The following is a 15,534-nucleotide window of genomic DNA, read 5'->3' as shown; positions in this document are numbered from 1 at the left end:
GTGTTTTCTGAAGCAATAACAGCAATGTCTAAATCTGGAAGCTTTTTCATGCCAAACTAATTTTCCACCAGAAATGCTAGGGCATGATCTAACGGGGGAAGGGTCAAGCACAGGTTATTCTGTGTTTATCTCAGTTCTGCAAGTACTGGACATGGCTAATCTTTAATAGCCAAGAATTCTGGTAGAGAATGTTGGACACACGAACAAATGAGGGTGTAGTACTGTGTGATATGGGAAAGGCTCAACAGCTCATTCTTTTTATAAGTCAGTTTTTTAATGTCCAAGGCAAAAGTACAAGGTGTGTCAAAGAATCAATCAGCCATTGCAGTCCTAGATAATTGTAACACCACAATAGTGGGGCCTTCCGGGTAGTTCACAGCATGGCATCGAGACTTGTTATGGGCCACTCTAGACAGGAATCGCCTGCTTATCACCTCCGCGGCGATCTCTTTCCCGGCCGGCCCTTCTGCCTGCCTACCTGCAGCCCGCCTCGCGCGATCGGCGCCGCCTACTCGGGGCAAGAGCCCAGCATTCCCTGCGACCTCTCTGCTCCACCGAGACCACGTGACCCGGACGTGCCTGGACGTGCCCTCCCTGAGCTCTCTGACCCAATCACAGGGTAAGAGCCGCGCTGTTTCTGCAGCGCCTGGGAAACCTGCCTGCCTCAGCCCCTTTAAATTCGGGGCTCACCTCCGCGGCGATCTCTTTCCCGGCCGGCCCTTCTGCCTGCCTACCTGCAGCCCGGCTCGCGCGATCGGCGCCGCCTACTCGGGGCAAGAGCCCAGCATTCCCTGCGACCTCTCTGCTCCACCGAGACCACGTGACCCGGACGTGCCCTCCCTGAGCTCTCTGACCCAATCACAGGGTAAGAGCCGCGCTGTTTCTGCAGCGCCTGGGAAACCTGCCTGCCTCAGCCCCTTTAAATTCGGGGCTCACATCCACGGCGCCGCGCGCCGGGCGTCGCACGCACGAAGGAGCGCGACCTAAGGGGCTTGCCCCTTATTGCGCCCCTTCGTGCGACCCGTAAACTCTTCCAGCTGTTGAGTCCCCACTCAAGGAAGGTCAAGCCCTTGTACTCTCTGTACTCAGCCAATAACCCTCTGTTCAATATCGTTTCACTTATCACCCTCTGTCCCCACTATGTACCATTTCCACCACATGCACTGTACCACCCCGCTCTGATTTGCACTGCTTGTTATGCTACACTGTACTGCATTATTTGACTGCACCGTTACATGGTATTGCACTGTATTTTGGCTCTGATTTGTTCTACCTACCGTCTTCTTGTAACATTTTTTTTTTCCTACCTGTGTACCCAGCCTCCGACCTCTCACCTACCTTCCTCCACATACCTCCCACTCCAAGTCCACTACAACTCTGCCCACATTTTATTTCGACCCCCTCAGGCCTTCTTCCAGTCAACACCCCCCACCATGCCCCCCCACGCTCAGCCCGCTCCTACCACATTTGCCATCCCCTGTATTCACCATCTCTCACGCAGACAACCACCCTCCTTTCCGTACAACCCCCCAACCCAGCACAAATCCCTCATCCCCATATTAGCCTCCCCCCTAACTCAACTACTCGGCCTCGCTACTCTATCCCTCATGTTATTCAATGCTCACTCCCTCATCAAAAAAACTCATATCCTTGAGGACCTCATTCATGACCACAAACCAGACATCTGTGCAGTCACTGAGACCTGGCTTAAGTGCACAGACACTGTCATCCTTAACCAACTCCCTACCTCCTCCCATGATATTTTCTCCATCCCCAGACCCAAAAAGAAAGGGGGAGGTATCCTCCTCATATCCAAAAAAACCCTCAAACTTAAGCCCCTGAGTATCAACCCTCCCTCCAAATTGGAAGCTGGGATTTTCAAATCCTCGGATCTCCAAATCTGCCTCATCTACGCCCCCCCTGGCCTCCTTGAACAAAACCCCTCCCCTCTCATTGAACTTATCTCCAGTAACATAAACTGTGACAAGCCTGCCATTCTACTAGGAGACTTTAATCTCCACGTAGACGCTAACCCTCTTTCACCTTCCTGCAAAACCATCCTCACTGCCCTCCAAGCACTAGGTTTCACCCAAACTATCTCCACCCCCACACACAAAATGGGACACACTTTAGACCTCATCTTCACCAACTCATGCATCCAGTCCCCCTCTCCACCATCCTGCACCCCGGTTCCATGGTCTGACCACACCCTCATCGAGACCCACCTCACCATAGGCACATCTAATCCCTGTAGCTACCAACATAACAACACCTCCTTCTCTTACCGCAAAACATGTACCACCGAGGAGCTTTCCACAACCCTCTCCGAATCCCTGATCAACCTTGACCTTTCCTCTCCTGACACTGCTCTCACCTCCTGGGTCAGCACCACCCAAGACATAGCCAACAAACTCTGCCCCCTCATCACCCGCCAACAACGCGCCTTTCCAACTAACAACAAACCTTGGTACACCTCCAAACTACACAACTTGAAACACGACCTTAGACTCAAAGAAAGAGCATGGCGTAAAGACCCCACCCCTCAGCGCTCCACCTCCTACAAAACCCAATTACACGCATACCGCCTAGCCATACAAAATACCAAACGCGACTACTACTCTGCCAAAATCCACCAATACACTTTCAACCCTAAAGCCCTCTTCTCTTATGTTGCAGCACTCACCAACCCCCTCCCCCCCAACACAGCTGAAGAAGAAGCAAACACAAAATGCGAAGATCTTGCCCACTTCTTTCACAACAAAATATCCAACATACTCCTCCGTTTCCCCCCAACAGCCTCCCAAATTCCCCACCCTCCCATCACCCACCATAACTCCGCCTCTCTTGACACCATAGAACTCACCACTCCCAAGGAAATTGAGACTATCCTTAAAAAATCTAAACCCGCATCCCATCCTTCCGATACTATACCCACCAAAAACCTCATCTCCATCCCCAATACCATTGCTGCACCCTTAGCCGACCTAATCAACTGCTCCCTCTCCTCAGGCTCCATCCCTGACCCCCTTAAGCATGCCATAGTCAAACCCCTCCTCAAGAAGCCCTCTTTGGACCCCAAAGACCCAACTAACTACCGCCCCATCTCCAATCTCCCTTTCATCTCTAAGATCATGGAGAAGGTAGTTAATACACAGCTCATGGCATACCTTGAGGACTTCAACATACTCCACACAGCACAGTTTGGCTTTCGTAAAAACTTAAGCACTGAAACCCTACTCATATCCCTTACAGACTCTCTCCTCATTGGCCTTGACCAAGGCCAAAACTTCCTCATCGCCTTCCTCGACATATCTGCTGCCTTCGACACGATAAGCCACGACCTCCTCATTGCCCGCCTTACCGACATCGGTATCTCTGGCACTGCACTCCTATGGTTCAAATCCTATCTCAATAACAGATGTTTCTCTGTCAAATTTGGCCAATCAGAATCCTCCCGTTTCCCCCTCTCCCAAGGTGTACCACAAGGCTCCTCCCTCTCCTCCACGCTATTTAACATATACCTCCTCCCACTCTGTCATCACCTTACTGACCTAGGACTCAAATTCTACATATACGCCGATGACGTCCAAATCATCATCCCCATCCACAACACAATAGCTACCACACTAAGCTTCTGGGAGAAATGCCTCTCCTCCATCAACAACCTTCTCACATCCATGCAACTCGCCCTTAACTCTGCCAAAACCGAGCTACTCCTCATACATAACCATCAAACCTTTATGCTTAACACCCCCACTGACCCCCTGACTACTTCTCTCCTCTCACAACCCCCCGTAAGGAATTTAGGTGTCCTACTCGACCCCTATCTGAACCTCAAAAACCACATCACATCGGTTATCAAGGGAGGTTTCTACAAACTCATGATCCTAAAAAAACTCAAGCCCCTTCTCCACACCCATGACCTCAAAACTGTCATACAAGCCACCTTAACAGCTAAGTTAGACTACTGCAACTCCCTGTATCTGGGCCTTCCCTCCTCCTCTATCAGACCCCTCCAGGTACTGCAAAATGCCACTGCAAGGATCATCAGCAATTCACGCAAATCAGATCATATTACCCCTATCCTCAAAAACCTTCACTGGCTCCCTATCCCCTACCGCATCTTGTTCAAAGCCATCACCATTACACACAAAGCCATTTACAACCACAACTCCTCCTGGCTTAATGAACCCCTCCAACCCACACAACCCTCACGCCCGACCAGAACAATTCATAAATGTACTCTCCTAGTTCCCTCTCTCAAGAAAGCCCGCCTCTCGACCACCAGGAATCGCGCCTTCTCCATTGCCGGCCCTAAGCTCTGGAATGACCTACCGCCCAACCTCCGTATGGAATCCTGCCCCTTCAAATTTAGAAAACAGTTAAAAACATGGCTCTTTCATCAAGCCTTCCCAGATTAACATTCTCACCCCCACAGACCCCCGGTAACCCCCTCCCCACCCCCTTTGTATAATTGCATATGTGTATTCTCATTTAATCGTATAACTGCCTCCACCCTTTCGATTCCTGGCTCCATTTGTATATTATGTATATTATTTATAGTATATCTTTTGCTCCTTTGCATTTAATTAACATGTTACTGTTCCTATCGCCTTCTCCCCTTCCCTATCTTAGTTTGGGGTCTCCCCTCTGACCCCACGTTCTTAGTTTTTCCCCCCACCCCACCCCCTGTTATTTGTATTTTCTACCTTTTGTTACAATGTAAACCGATATGATGTGTATTTTAATGTCGGTATAGAAAAGTTGTTAAATAAAATAAATAAATAAAATAATAAATAATAAAACTGTATTGGTTACAATGTATGTTTAAACTATTAGGTGCCACTCAAAATAGGAGCGCTGTTCTCCCCCACATATGTCTTGTAGGCTGTTGAAAATCATCAACCAGAGGTATGCGTGCATAATAAAAGTTTCAACTTCCACCAATGAGGGGTTTTCGGCAGGTTAAGTTGCAAAGCAAATCACTCTATGACCCTGCCTAATTATGGAATGATCTTGCTTTGTCCATCTTGGAAGAGAATAATCTCATGCGGTTTCACCGTAAGCTGAAGACCTGGATTTCAGTGTTAAGCTATGACTGTCTTGATTTGGAACCAGTAGCAGGACTGTATGCTTTGTCTTGGGAGTATTTTTCTATAATGGTACTCTTTACTTTCCTGTATTTTTTTGTTTTGTACTGGTTTTTTTTTTAATTTTGTGGTACATCACTTTGGAAGATTTTATTGTAAAATTTGGAAAGTAATTTGTAAATTTTATAAATACAGACAGACCCAAGTAGGTCTTCTGACACGGTCCGTGTTTTACAATGGTTGCACCAGGAGGGACAGAACACTGTAAATGAACCAAAATGTAAAATAACTAAATGCCAACAGAACAATAGGTCAGATGAATAATAAATACACACAGAATAGACTAAGAACATACTGTTCAAATGTTCTAGAGTGGGCAAACATCAAAAACAGTAGTAGATGCTGAACCAGGTTCAAGCTTCTTAAAATCAGAGAGCATGCCAAAACTGACAAACCAGTAAGGTGGAAAGATTCAAGCATTAACCAATCAAGGAATGGCATGGTACCAAGGATCATGTGACAGAATGCAACTAATGAAATTAGTGGATAGGGAATGTCAATCGTAAAAATGAAAATCGTGCAAATTGGAAGAGATTCCCATTCAATCTCTTAAGGCCCATGGGTGTCAAAGGGCCTAATTCAGATCCACTGCTCTTCACGCTGTACAAGCCACTGGGAGAAATTGCCTCTATGGGGTGCGTAGCAACCATCTCTATCACACATGGCAGTTCTGCAATAGAGTGGCTCTCTTCAAGCCAATGAGTAATATGGGGGTAGCGTTCCTTGATAGATATTCAAAAATGCTAGCCTTAACTTTACAAATTTCCCCCACATACAAATGGGCCAGGGACATCTGATTACATACACTACCCCAGTTGATTTACAGACTGACCTTCTTAGGGGAGTATTTCCACTATGCTTTGCCATTAGACAAGGTAAAAACATTAGGGATTTCTTGATATCTAGTAGCAACATAGTATTGGCAGAAAAAGACCAAATGGTCCATCCAGTCTGTCCAGCAAGTTTCTTATGGTAGTAACTGCCACTTTGTGCGGGTTACCCCCATGCCTTATGTTAAGGATAGTAATACAAGCAAATGTCAAACCAATAATTACTGCTACCAACACTTTTTTTTTTTTTTTTTTTTTAAACATGGTGAGCAGCCTTCCTGATAATTCAGACTATGCCATGGACTTGGCCAGTTTGGTGCTTTATCCCTAATGAAAGTGTATCTGTACCCCAGACCTTAAATGTTGGAGCCCAGTGTTGCCTGTCGTCAAAATAGAATACCCCTCCCTTCCCACTGTCCAAGTGGAGAGCAATGTTGCAGTTGCATCAAAAGAATCGAGGCTAATTGGTTAAGGGTAGTAATTCCACATGCCTTCTTTAAAGGTACTAACTGCTGCTCTGTGCAGGTTACCCCCATGTACCCTTTTGTTCATTCTCATCCACAGCCTTTAGGGATTCACAGTGCTTATCGTGAAATTGTTTACTGTTTCTCCTCACCACCTCTTCAGGAAGGGCATTGCAGGCATCCACCAACCTCTCTGAAAAAAATATTTTCTTTTTTTTTTTTTAATTTATTTATGCATTTTCAAATTGAGAATGAGTCACAATATTTCACATTACATAATATATCCAATCCTCTATTCATACATAGGCAATATCCCGACACTATGTCTATTACAAAATAAATACATCCTAACCTGGACTCTTACAATTATAAGTATAATATAACTCAGGAATATAATGGGATCCAAGATGTTATAGGAGCATAAATCATATAATTACAAAATTTTTAAGAAATTTTTTAAGGAGAGAATTATTTTAACTTGCCCAAACTACTAAGTTGCCACTGTCTCAGCTTGGTAATTATCCAAAAAGGAACGTAAATGTGTTGGATCATAGTATATATACTTATTATTTATAAACATTAAACATTTACAAGGATATCTAATTGTGATTTTTGCGCCCAGCTGCCTTGCTTCTTGGCACATCTCCAACATCTGTTTTCTGCGCAATTGAGTACTTCTTGAAAGATCAGGATATATTCTTACTTTTCACCATAGAAAAGCTTTTCTCTGTTACGTAGGAAACATTTCAACACTGAGTCTCGGTCTGATGGAAAGACAAAAGTACACAGTACTGTTCCCCGATATTCTATTTGTACTGATGTAGATGTTTCAAGAAAAGCAGTCAAATCTGCCCCTAAATCTATAGGAGCATTTTGTTCTGCTTGAATACTTTGTTACTCTTGATACAAAATATATCTTAGAAATAGGTGGTACTGCTTCATTTGGAACTTGTAAAACTTCCAAGATATATTTCTTGAATTGATCACGTAATGATATTAATTTTACTGAAGGAAAATTTAGTGTCCTCAAATTTTAAATATTTTTGAGAGTTTTCCAAGAGTTACAACTTGTTAGAAATATTTACTTCATTTTGTATCATTTTCACTTGAGTTTCTTTAATTTTAGTCACATCCAATTCAATCTCTTTAATTTTCTTTTCTTGAACTTCCATCACAGGTTTAAATTCCTTATCCTTTTGTTGAATATTAGTCACTGCCACAGTCAAAGTGGAGATAGCCTTCTCCAAGGCTACTAATGCGTTCCAAACCACGTCCAAAGTTATTTCTTGAGGTTTTGTTAATTTAAAACTGAGATCTGGGCTTACCTCTTTAACCCGGCAGACCTCCGAGATTTTCTGCATTTCGTCTGCCGGTTCCTCTCCCCCTCCGATAACACTCCTAGGCATGTTCTCGTCCACCGAATTCTGCACGGTGGATCTCTGCTGGTCTCCCCGCTCCTCTCGAGCGTCAGAACACGCCCTCCCTCCGACAGGTCTTGACCCGGAATCAGCCGCTGCCGCCTGAGCTCCTGCTGACCCCTCCGGTCGCAGAGTCCAGGCCTGTTCCAGGTTCCCGTCGTGGACTGGGGGAGAGGGAGTATCGAGCGCCCCAGGACTCAAAGATGTTGACGGGGTCCAATGGCGCCTGGGCGTGCTCCTCACCCGGCGCCGCAGACCTCCTTTCTGGGGTAGACGTTATAGGCGCGTTGAGAAAGCCCTCGATTTTCGGCTGAAGGGGATCTGGCGAAGCGGCGGCTGCGGATTCCTGCCTCACCCGCCCCTTTTGCTTTGTATGAGGCATTCTATTTCATGAGGTAAGAGAAAAAGCAATCCAAGCAGAGGAGCTCCTTTCAGCGCGTCCTCTCCTCAAGACGCCATCTTGGATCCTCTGAAAAAAAAAATATATATTTTCGATGGGTTCTGAGCCTTCCCCTTTGGAGTTTCATTTTGTGACTGCCTAGTTCTATTGTTTCCTTTCCAGTGGAAAAAGTTCAAAGTTAAAACCTTTCAGGTATCTGAAGGTCTGCAGCTCTTCTCTTCCAGCCTCTTTGCACTGCCTCCATGCTGTCTATCCTTTTTGAGATATGAGCTCAGTACTTTGGGTGAGGCCTCACCAAGGACCAGTACAAGAGCATCGCTGCCACCTTTTTCTTGCTGGTTATTCCTCTCTATGCAGCCCAGCATTCTTCTGGCTTTAGCCATCATCTTATAACATTGCTTTGCCACTTCAGATTACAAATTCACACCAAGGTGTGCCTCTTTGTTTGTGCACACTAGTTTCACCCAACCCATCATATACAGCTCTTTTGGATTACTGCACCCCAGATGCATGACTCTGTACTTCTTGGCATTGAATCCCAGCTGCCAAATCCTTGACCAATCTTCAAGCTTTCTTAAATCACTTTTCATTCTCTTTACTCCTTCAGATGTGTACACTTTGCAGATTTTAGTATCATCCAAATACTCAAACTTTACCTTCTATCGCTTCTGCAGTGTTACAAAGATAATGAATAGAACTGGTCCTAAAACAGATTCCTGTGGCACTCCACTTTACACTGTTCTTTCTTCAGAGTAGATTCCATTTACCATTACACGCTGTCTCCTGTCAGTTTGCAATCCACACCACTACCTTGGTGTCCGCTCCCAAGCTTCTCATTTTGTTCGCTAGTCTCCTATAAGGGCCCATATCAAATGTTTTTGCTGAAATCAAATTAAATCACATCTAGCACTTTCTCAATCCAGTTCCCTAGACACTCAATCAAAAAATCAGATTTGTCTGACAGGACCTTCCCCTGGTGAATCCTTGCTACCTCTGGTCCAGCAATCGATCAGTTTGTAGATAGTTCACTATCCTTTCCTTCAGTAGTGTCTCCATTAATTTTCCCAACACAAAGGTGAGGCTAACCAGCTTGTAGTTTCCAGCCTCTCTGCTCGCACTCTTGTGAAACGGGACCACAACCGCTCTATTCTAATCCCATGGCACCACTCCCGTTTTCAGGGATCTATTGAACAGGTCTTTTTAGCGGACCCACCAGCACATCTCTGAGCTCCATGGCCTTGTCCACTTTGTTTTCCTAGCTCCTTCCATTCATTCTCTTCTGTAAATGGAGTTTCATCTACTCTACCCCCATCTATGTTCTTGTCAACCAACAGACCTCCTTCAGGATAGTCTTTAATGAACACCGAACTGAGTGCTGTTTGCTTTTTTTTTAAGCCACCTCTTTTTAAGAATCAGATTTTCTTACTCCTCTTACTTTTGTTTACTTTTTCTAATAGAGGTATTTGTTGCATTTGTAATAGCTCTTTTTAATTTGGCCCATCAGAGACATCCCCATTAGTGAGCACTGTCAAGTATCACCCTTAAGGGTTCCATTACAATCTGTTTGAGCAGAGCCTCTTGAAAGGCACTCACTATCTCTCTACATCTTGTAGAGTCCGCAGAAGCAATTCTCCAGTCTATAACTGGGATATTAACATCTCCAACAAGCAATACTTCCCCCTTCTTTCCTACCTTTCAGGTATCAATCATTTGAGTTATCCAGGAAAACCACTGACCCAGTAATCCTCCAGGCCATTACCCATGTGAGTGCTGTCAAGCCTGCCCCATATCAGATTCTTTTATGTATTTAATGTAGCTCACGCCTTTTCATTGTAGCTCACGGCGAGTTACATCCAAGTATAGTGGGTATTTTCTCACAATCTAAATTGGTACCTGAGGCAGTGGAGACCCCATTACTGGACTAAACTTTTTGAACATTGTTTGCATATACTCCTATCAAGGAACGATGCCCCCCCTTGTTGCTCATTGGCTGGAACCCCCCCCCCCCCCCCCCCCACTTGCAGAATAGAGATTTTTTTTTTTTTGTGATCAGTATGGTTGCTCTATGCTCCATGGAAGTGACTTCTCCCAGTGACTTGTACAACATGAACAGAGATGGATTTTTTGAATTGGGCACTTGACACCCATGGGCCTCAATCAAGAGTGAATGGTTGTGGGTTTTTTTATTTACATGATTTTCATTTTTCTGATTGACATTTCCTATCCATTAAATTAATTGGCTGCATTCTGTCACATGATCCCTAGTGCCAAGTTCTTTGGCTAGTGCCTGAATCTTTTCACCTTATTGGTTAGTTTTGGTACACGCTCTGATTTTGACTTGTACCTGGTTCAGCATCTCCTACTGCCCAAGCAGTGTTTGACATTGCCCATTCTAGAATCATTTGTATGATATGCTAGACAATTGTGTGCATGTTTTGATCTGACCTGTTCTATTGACATTTTGGTTTATTTACATTGTTCTATCCCTCCTGATGTAGCCATTATGAAATATGGACCGTGTTGGGGAACCTACTTGGCCTGTCTTTTATATGATTGTTTGACACACCACATACTTTTGTCTTGGGCATTTAAAAAAATAAAAACAAATTTGAGCTGTTCAGCCTTTCCTATATCACAGATCAGAGTACTACTGGTCTATACTCTTCTAATCTTTCATCTGTAGCAGGATAACCATACCAGGCTGTAGAATTTTTTTTTTTAATACTTTTGGGGGCAGGGCCAATAGTAAATAAGTGCCAGCATTGAGGGATCATATCTGTGAAGATGCCAATACTACAATATCAGAGGATAGAAAACAAGGTGATTGCTTTTACAGTGGTTGTACAGTAAAGCACTGTTTATCCAGGATGGTTGGTTGGGACTGGGGCTGTTCTGGATAATAGATTTTTCCAGATCAGATAATGGGAGTTTTCTAATACATTTTGGATATAGAATTTTTTGTGAATTGATCAAGAGCCAGGGATTGAAGTCTTTCTGGATATGTTTCTCAGATTAATTCTGTACTGTAACAGGTTGACTTGCTTCTGTCTAAAGCAGAAAGTATGCAAAAAAACTCTCAGAAGCGAGGTTACACTTTAATTGAAAATAAAGCTAGATGTGAAAATATAGGAAGTTATAACAAAACAGTACGAAACCATCCAGTTAGATTTTGCTTTTTTTTGTTCAAAAGCTGTATTTTGGAAAAGAGCTTGCAATGATTTTTTTCTGATTTCCAGCCGATACAGATGATCTAAGTAGTGATGAAAATAAGGAACACATTCCTTCAGTGGTTCATTGTAGCCCTTCAACAGGTAACTAAACCATATGCTTTTCCCCCCCACATATTGGAGCTGGAAATACTGTTAATATGTAAATGAAGCTTTCTGAATGATCCATTCAGGAAATGTTCAGTGATTTTCTTGTATTTAAAACAAGTATCTCAGTTTAGTTGATTGTACAAAGACACTTTTTTCAGGAAAGTTAATCTTCTGCAGTTTCTACAACTAGTCCATGGCAGTAATTTGGAGTCCTTCATTTAGCTTTCTGCTGGGTTGTATCTGGATCCCCTCACTTCATAAGAAACTCCCTTGTGTCAGGGGTTGGAGCCCAGCAAGTTACCTGGAATTGATTCCCAAAATAGAGGGAAATCCAACCAGCAGCAGCACATAAGGGTACTAAGTGTGCTTAATTCTTTCACTCCCGTTGATAAGAGAACAGATGTGGAATGCACAGCAAGATCTTTCCCAAAATCTTTAGTTAAAAACCTCACTGAAGTTAGATACATTTGTATTAGCACAGTGACATGTCAGTGATACCTAACACATCTCTCGGCATGTAGGAGTGAGCTGCATTTCAAAGGGTCACACTGAATTGTTGATGATCCTTTCACCATGTTAGCTTTGGGGGAAAGGAGAGAGATTTCAGCTAACACCTCAGCTTACAATATCTGTACTGCATGTACTCCCTGAGCATTGGTTTGTATAGAATTTTGTATACTCCTGCTGTAATCAATTTATATGATGTCTGCATACCCACAAAACTTCCTCTGTTGTAATGTAAGTTTCTAATTCATTGTCTTTGTCTTCTAGGGGCTTTTAAACCATGTGAATATTTACTGGGAAGCTGGATGATTCGACTTACTGTCTGGTTTATTTTCTTGGTAGCACTGTTCTTAAACATGCTTGTCATTTTAACCATATTTGCACCTTGTTCTCCACGGTCATCTTCAAAGCTCTTTATTGGTCTGATTTCTGTCTGTAACTTATTTATGGGAGTGTACACTGGCATATTAACTTTCCTGGATGCAGTTTCTTGGGGACGCTTTGCTGAATTTGGCATATGGTGGGAAACCGGCAGTGGTTGCAAAGTTGCTGGGTTTCTTGCTATTTTCTCATCAGAAAGTGCCATTTTCTTCCTGACTTTGGCAGCTGTTGAACGAAGCTTGTCTGCAAAGCATATCATTAAGAAGGAGAAAAGCCATCTGAGACGACTGCAGATTGCTGCAGTGTTTGCTCTTCTATGTGCTGTATCTGCAGGGTGCTTGCCACTTTTCCATGTAGGGGAGTTTTCAGCCTCCCCACTTTGCTTGCCTTTCCCCACTGGAGAAACGCCTTCGTTAGGTTTTACGGTAACCTTGGTCCTCCTGAACTCATTAGCTTTTCTGCTAATGGTTATCATCTACACCAAATTGTATTGCAACTTGGAAAAAGAAGACGTTTCTGAAAACGTGCAGTCTGGCATGATCAAGCATGTTGCTTGGCTGATCTTCACCAATTGTATTTTTTTCTGCCCTGTTGCATTTTTCTCATTTGCTCCGCTGATCACGGCAATCTCTATTAGCCCTGAAATCATGAAGTCAGTTACTCTGATCTTTTTTCCTCTGCCTGCGTGCCTAAACCCAGTACTGTACATTTTCTTCAACCCAAAGTTCAAGGAAGACTGGAAATTACTAAAGCGGCACATTACCAGAAAGACGGGATCAGTGATTGTGGCTATCAATGCTCCAGGTGGACAAGAGACCCAGGATTTCTACTATGACTGTGGCATGTATACACATTTGCAGGGTAATGTTACTGTGTGTGACTGCTGTGAGTCTTTCCTTTTAACAAAGCCTGTACCATGTAAACACTTAATAAAGTCTCACAGTTGTCCGACACTTGGGGTGGTGGCTTGCCACCGCTCAGATGGCTACTGGTCAGACTGCGGCACTCAATCTGCTCATTCTGATTACGCGGACGAGGGAGACTCTTTTGTATCGGACAGCTCAGACCAAGTGCAAGCCTGTGGTCGTGCCTGTTTCTATCAAAGCAAAGGATTTCCTTTGGTTCGTTATGCTTACAATATACCAAGAATGAAAGACTGAAATTTGCTCTGTGTTCTAGAAACAGTACAGCAAAAGCTGGTAGTGCAGACCTGTTCAGAGCTTTCACCTCAGACGCACTTTTGGATAATCCTAACCTCCTTGCTTATGAGAAGGGAAGTGGGCGGTAGATTCCTTGAGCCCTACTGTTAAAGAATAGTTGCCCAGACTGTACATTTTTATACCAGAATTTGTAATTTGATATTTATTCCTTTGGAAACAAAATGTGATTCATTTTCTACAGTTCATGACCTTTGTTGTGCTCATGGTATATTGGATGTTTCACCTCTTGTGAGGTGCATGATTAATGCTGTTTTCCCTTCTAAGCACAAAGACACGTATTTTCAGATTTTAAATTTTCAGTGTCCCTAACAATCCTCTTGTGAGCTTTTCTTGTAGATTTTAGAGAGAATCTCAGGACATCTTTTAATGCAGGGTCAAGAGAGGGAATATTTATCCCAAATAATAAACTGTGAGAACAATATAAACATAGTATATTTATGAGGGTTTTTTAATAACTAAGCTTTGCTTTTCTTAGGATAGACAACTTTGCTTAAATACAGATAGTTACCAACCCTAAACTCTGCAGAATGGATCAGATGACTATACTAAGTGTGGGAAGCAGCAGAACAAACTAGTTTTGTGGTGGCATGCTACTTTGGTGAGCCCAGAACAGTATTTTTCAGTATTATATAACTGGGTTGCACTGAAAAAAAGAAATTAAAGTGCTAGATATCACTGAAGTGAGTATAAGGTGACATTTTAAAATCCATTTAGAGAAAGTTGCCTCTATATAAACAAGTCAGCAAACAAGATGTAGACTATCCCTTTACTGTACTTGGTCCATCTTTGCTAGTTTTTGAGAGCTATACTTCCTTCACCAGGTCAATGCAAAATGAAATGCCAGATAATACAGCCAAGGCATTTCTGTGGCGCTTCCATTTTCTGTGGAGCTTCCATTCTCTGTATTAGTACATCAAAAGATCTGTGTCCATGATGGCATTTTTAGTAGTGGTAACCATAGGTAATGGGGTGATATGCATTGGGTCTAGCATATATTTATATTGATATGAAAATATATGCTGTGGTTATGATAGCTGATTTTTGACATGGAAATTGTAAAGTGGTAAATTACAAAAAAAAAAACCCCTCCCCAGTCGTAATGCTAAGTTGTACTTTGAGGTGACTAAAGCTTAACACATACATGTTCTGAACACTAGGGCTAAAGCAATAGCAATTCCACTGCCATATCAGTTATTCTGCAAACATTCCTATTTAAAGATTAAGCTAGAGTGCAGTTCTAGAACTTTTGTACATACTGTACATATAATGAATTTTTATCTTTGTATTGTAAATTATTTGACAGTACATGATGGGATATGTGGCTTCACTTTGCCCAATTAAAGCTACCTCCTAAACTCTAGTGGCTGCCAGTAGCAACATGTTAAATTGTGGTTTATATACTTTTTTCATTGTAAATAGACATGGTTGTACATTGTCATTGTAATAAAACAAAATCTGTCTATGAAAATCAAGTAGTGTACAAAATATTGGAGGAATGTACTTTATATTGTAATTTTATAAACATTCACAAGTAAAATAAAACAAAATACTGTATACTTAAGAATGGAATTTTTGTATTGTATGAAACCTTTCCTTAATGTATTTATAAAGTTAACACAATTTTGCTACTAGCCACTATATAATGTATTGAATAGTTCAGCTCTTATGAGACTTATCGTTTTAAACCTTGAGGACTAGTTTAGTTTGTGCACATACAATTTGACTCTTGATGGTAGATATCTGAATATTTATTTTAAAAGATTTATATTAGATTCAGCCAAAGCCAGTGTTCTAGTTTGGTTTTTCTCTAAATCGTGTCATGACTGCCCACCTGATGGTAATTTCAGGTT

General features: G+C 42.7%; 1 protein-coding gene across 2 annotated transcripts in view; it reads left to right on the top strand.

Annotated features, from left to right (window-relative positions):
- The window catches only part of LGR4 (leucine rich repeat containing G protein-coupled receptor 4), a 103,496-nt gene extending 88,258 nt beyond the window's left edge, over nt 1–15,238 (top strand). For both annotated transcript variants that reach the window (XM_029582746.1, XM_029582745.1), the window contains 2 exons: nt 11,499–11,573; nt 12,351–15,238. In XM_029582746.1, coding sequence (XP_029438606.1) covers nt 11,499–11,573; nt 12,351–13,624 — 1,349 coding nt within the window. In that variant the 3' untranslated portion in view covers nt 13,625–15,238. The remainder of the gene's footprint in view (nt 1–11,498; nt 11,574–12,350) is intronic.
- The last annotated feature ends 296 nt before the right edge of the window (nt 15,239–15,534 follow it).

The sequence above is a fragment of the Rhinatrema bivittatum genome, chromosome 17 (genome assembly GCF_901001135.1).
Source record: "Rhinatrema bivittatum chromosome 17, aRhiBiv1.1, whole genome shotgun sequence".
Taxonomy (NCBI): domain Eukaryota; kingdom Metazoa; phylum Chordata; class Amphibia; order Gymnophiona; family Rhinatrematidae; genus Rhinatrema; species Rhinatrema bivittatum.
The sequence above is the reverse complement of the archived record's forward strand: the minus strand, read 5'-3'. Positions and strand labels throughout refer to the sequence as shown.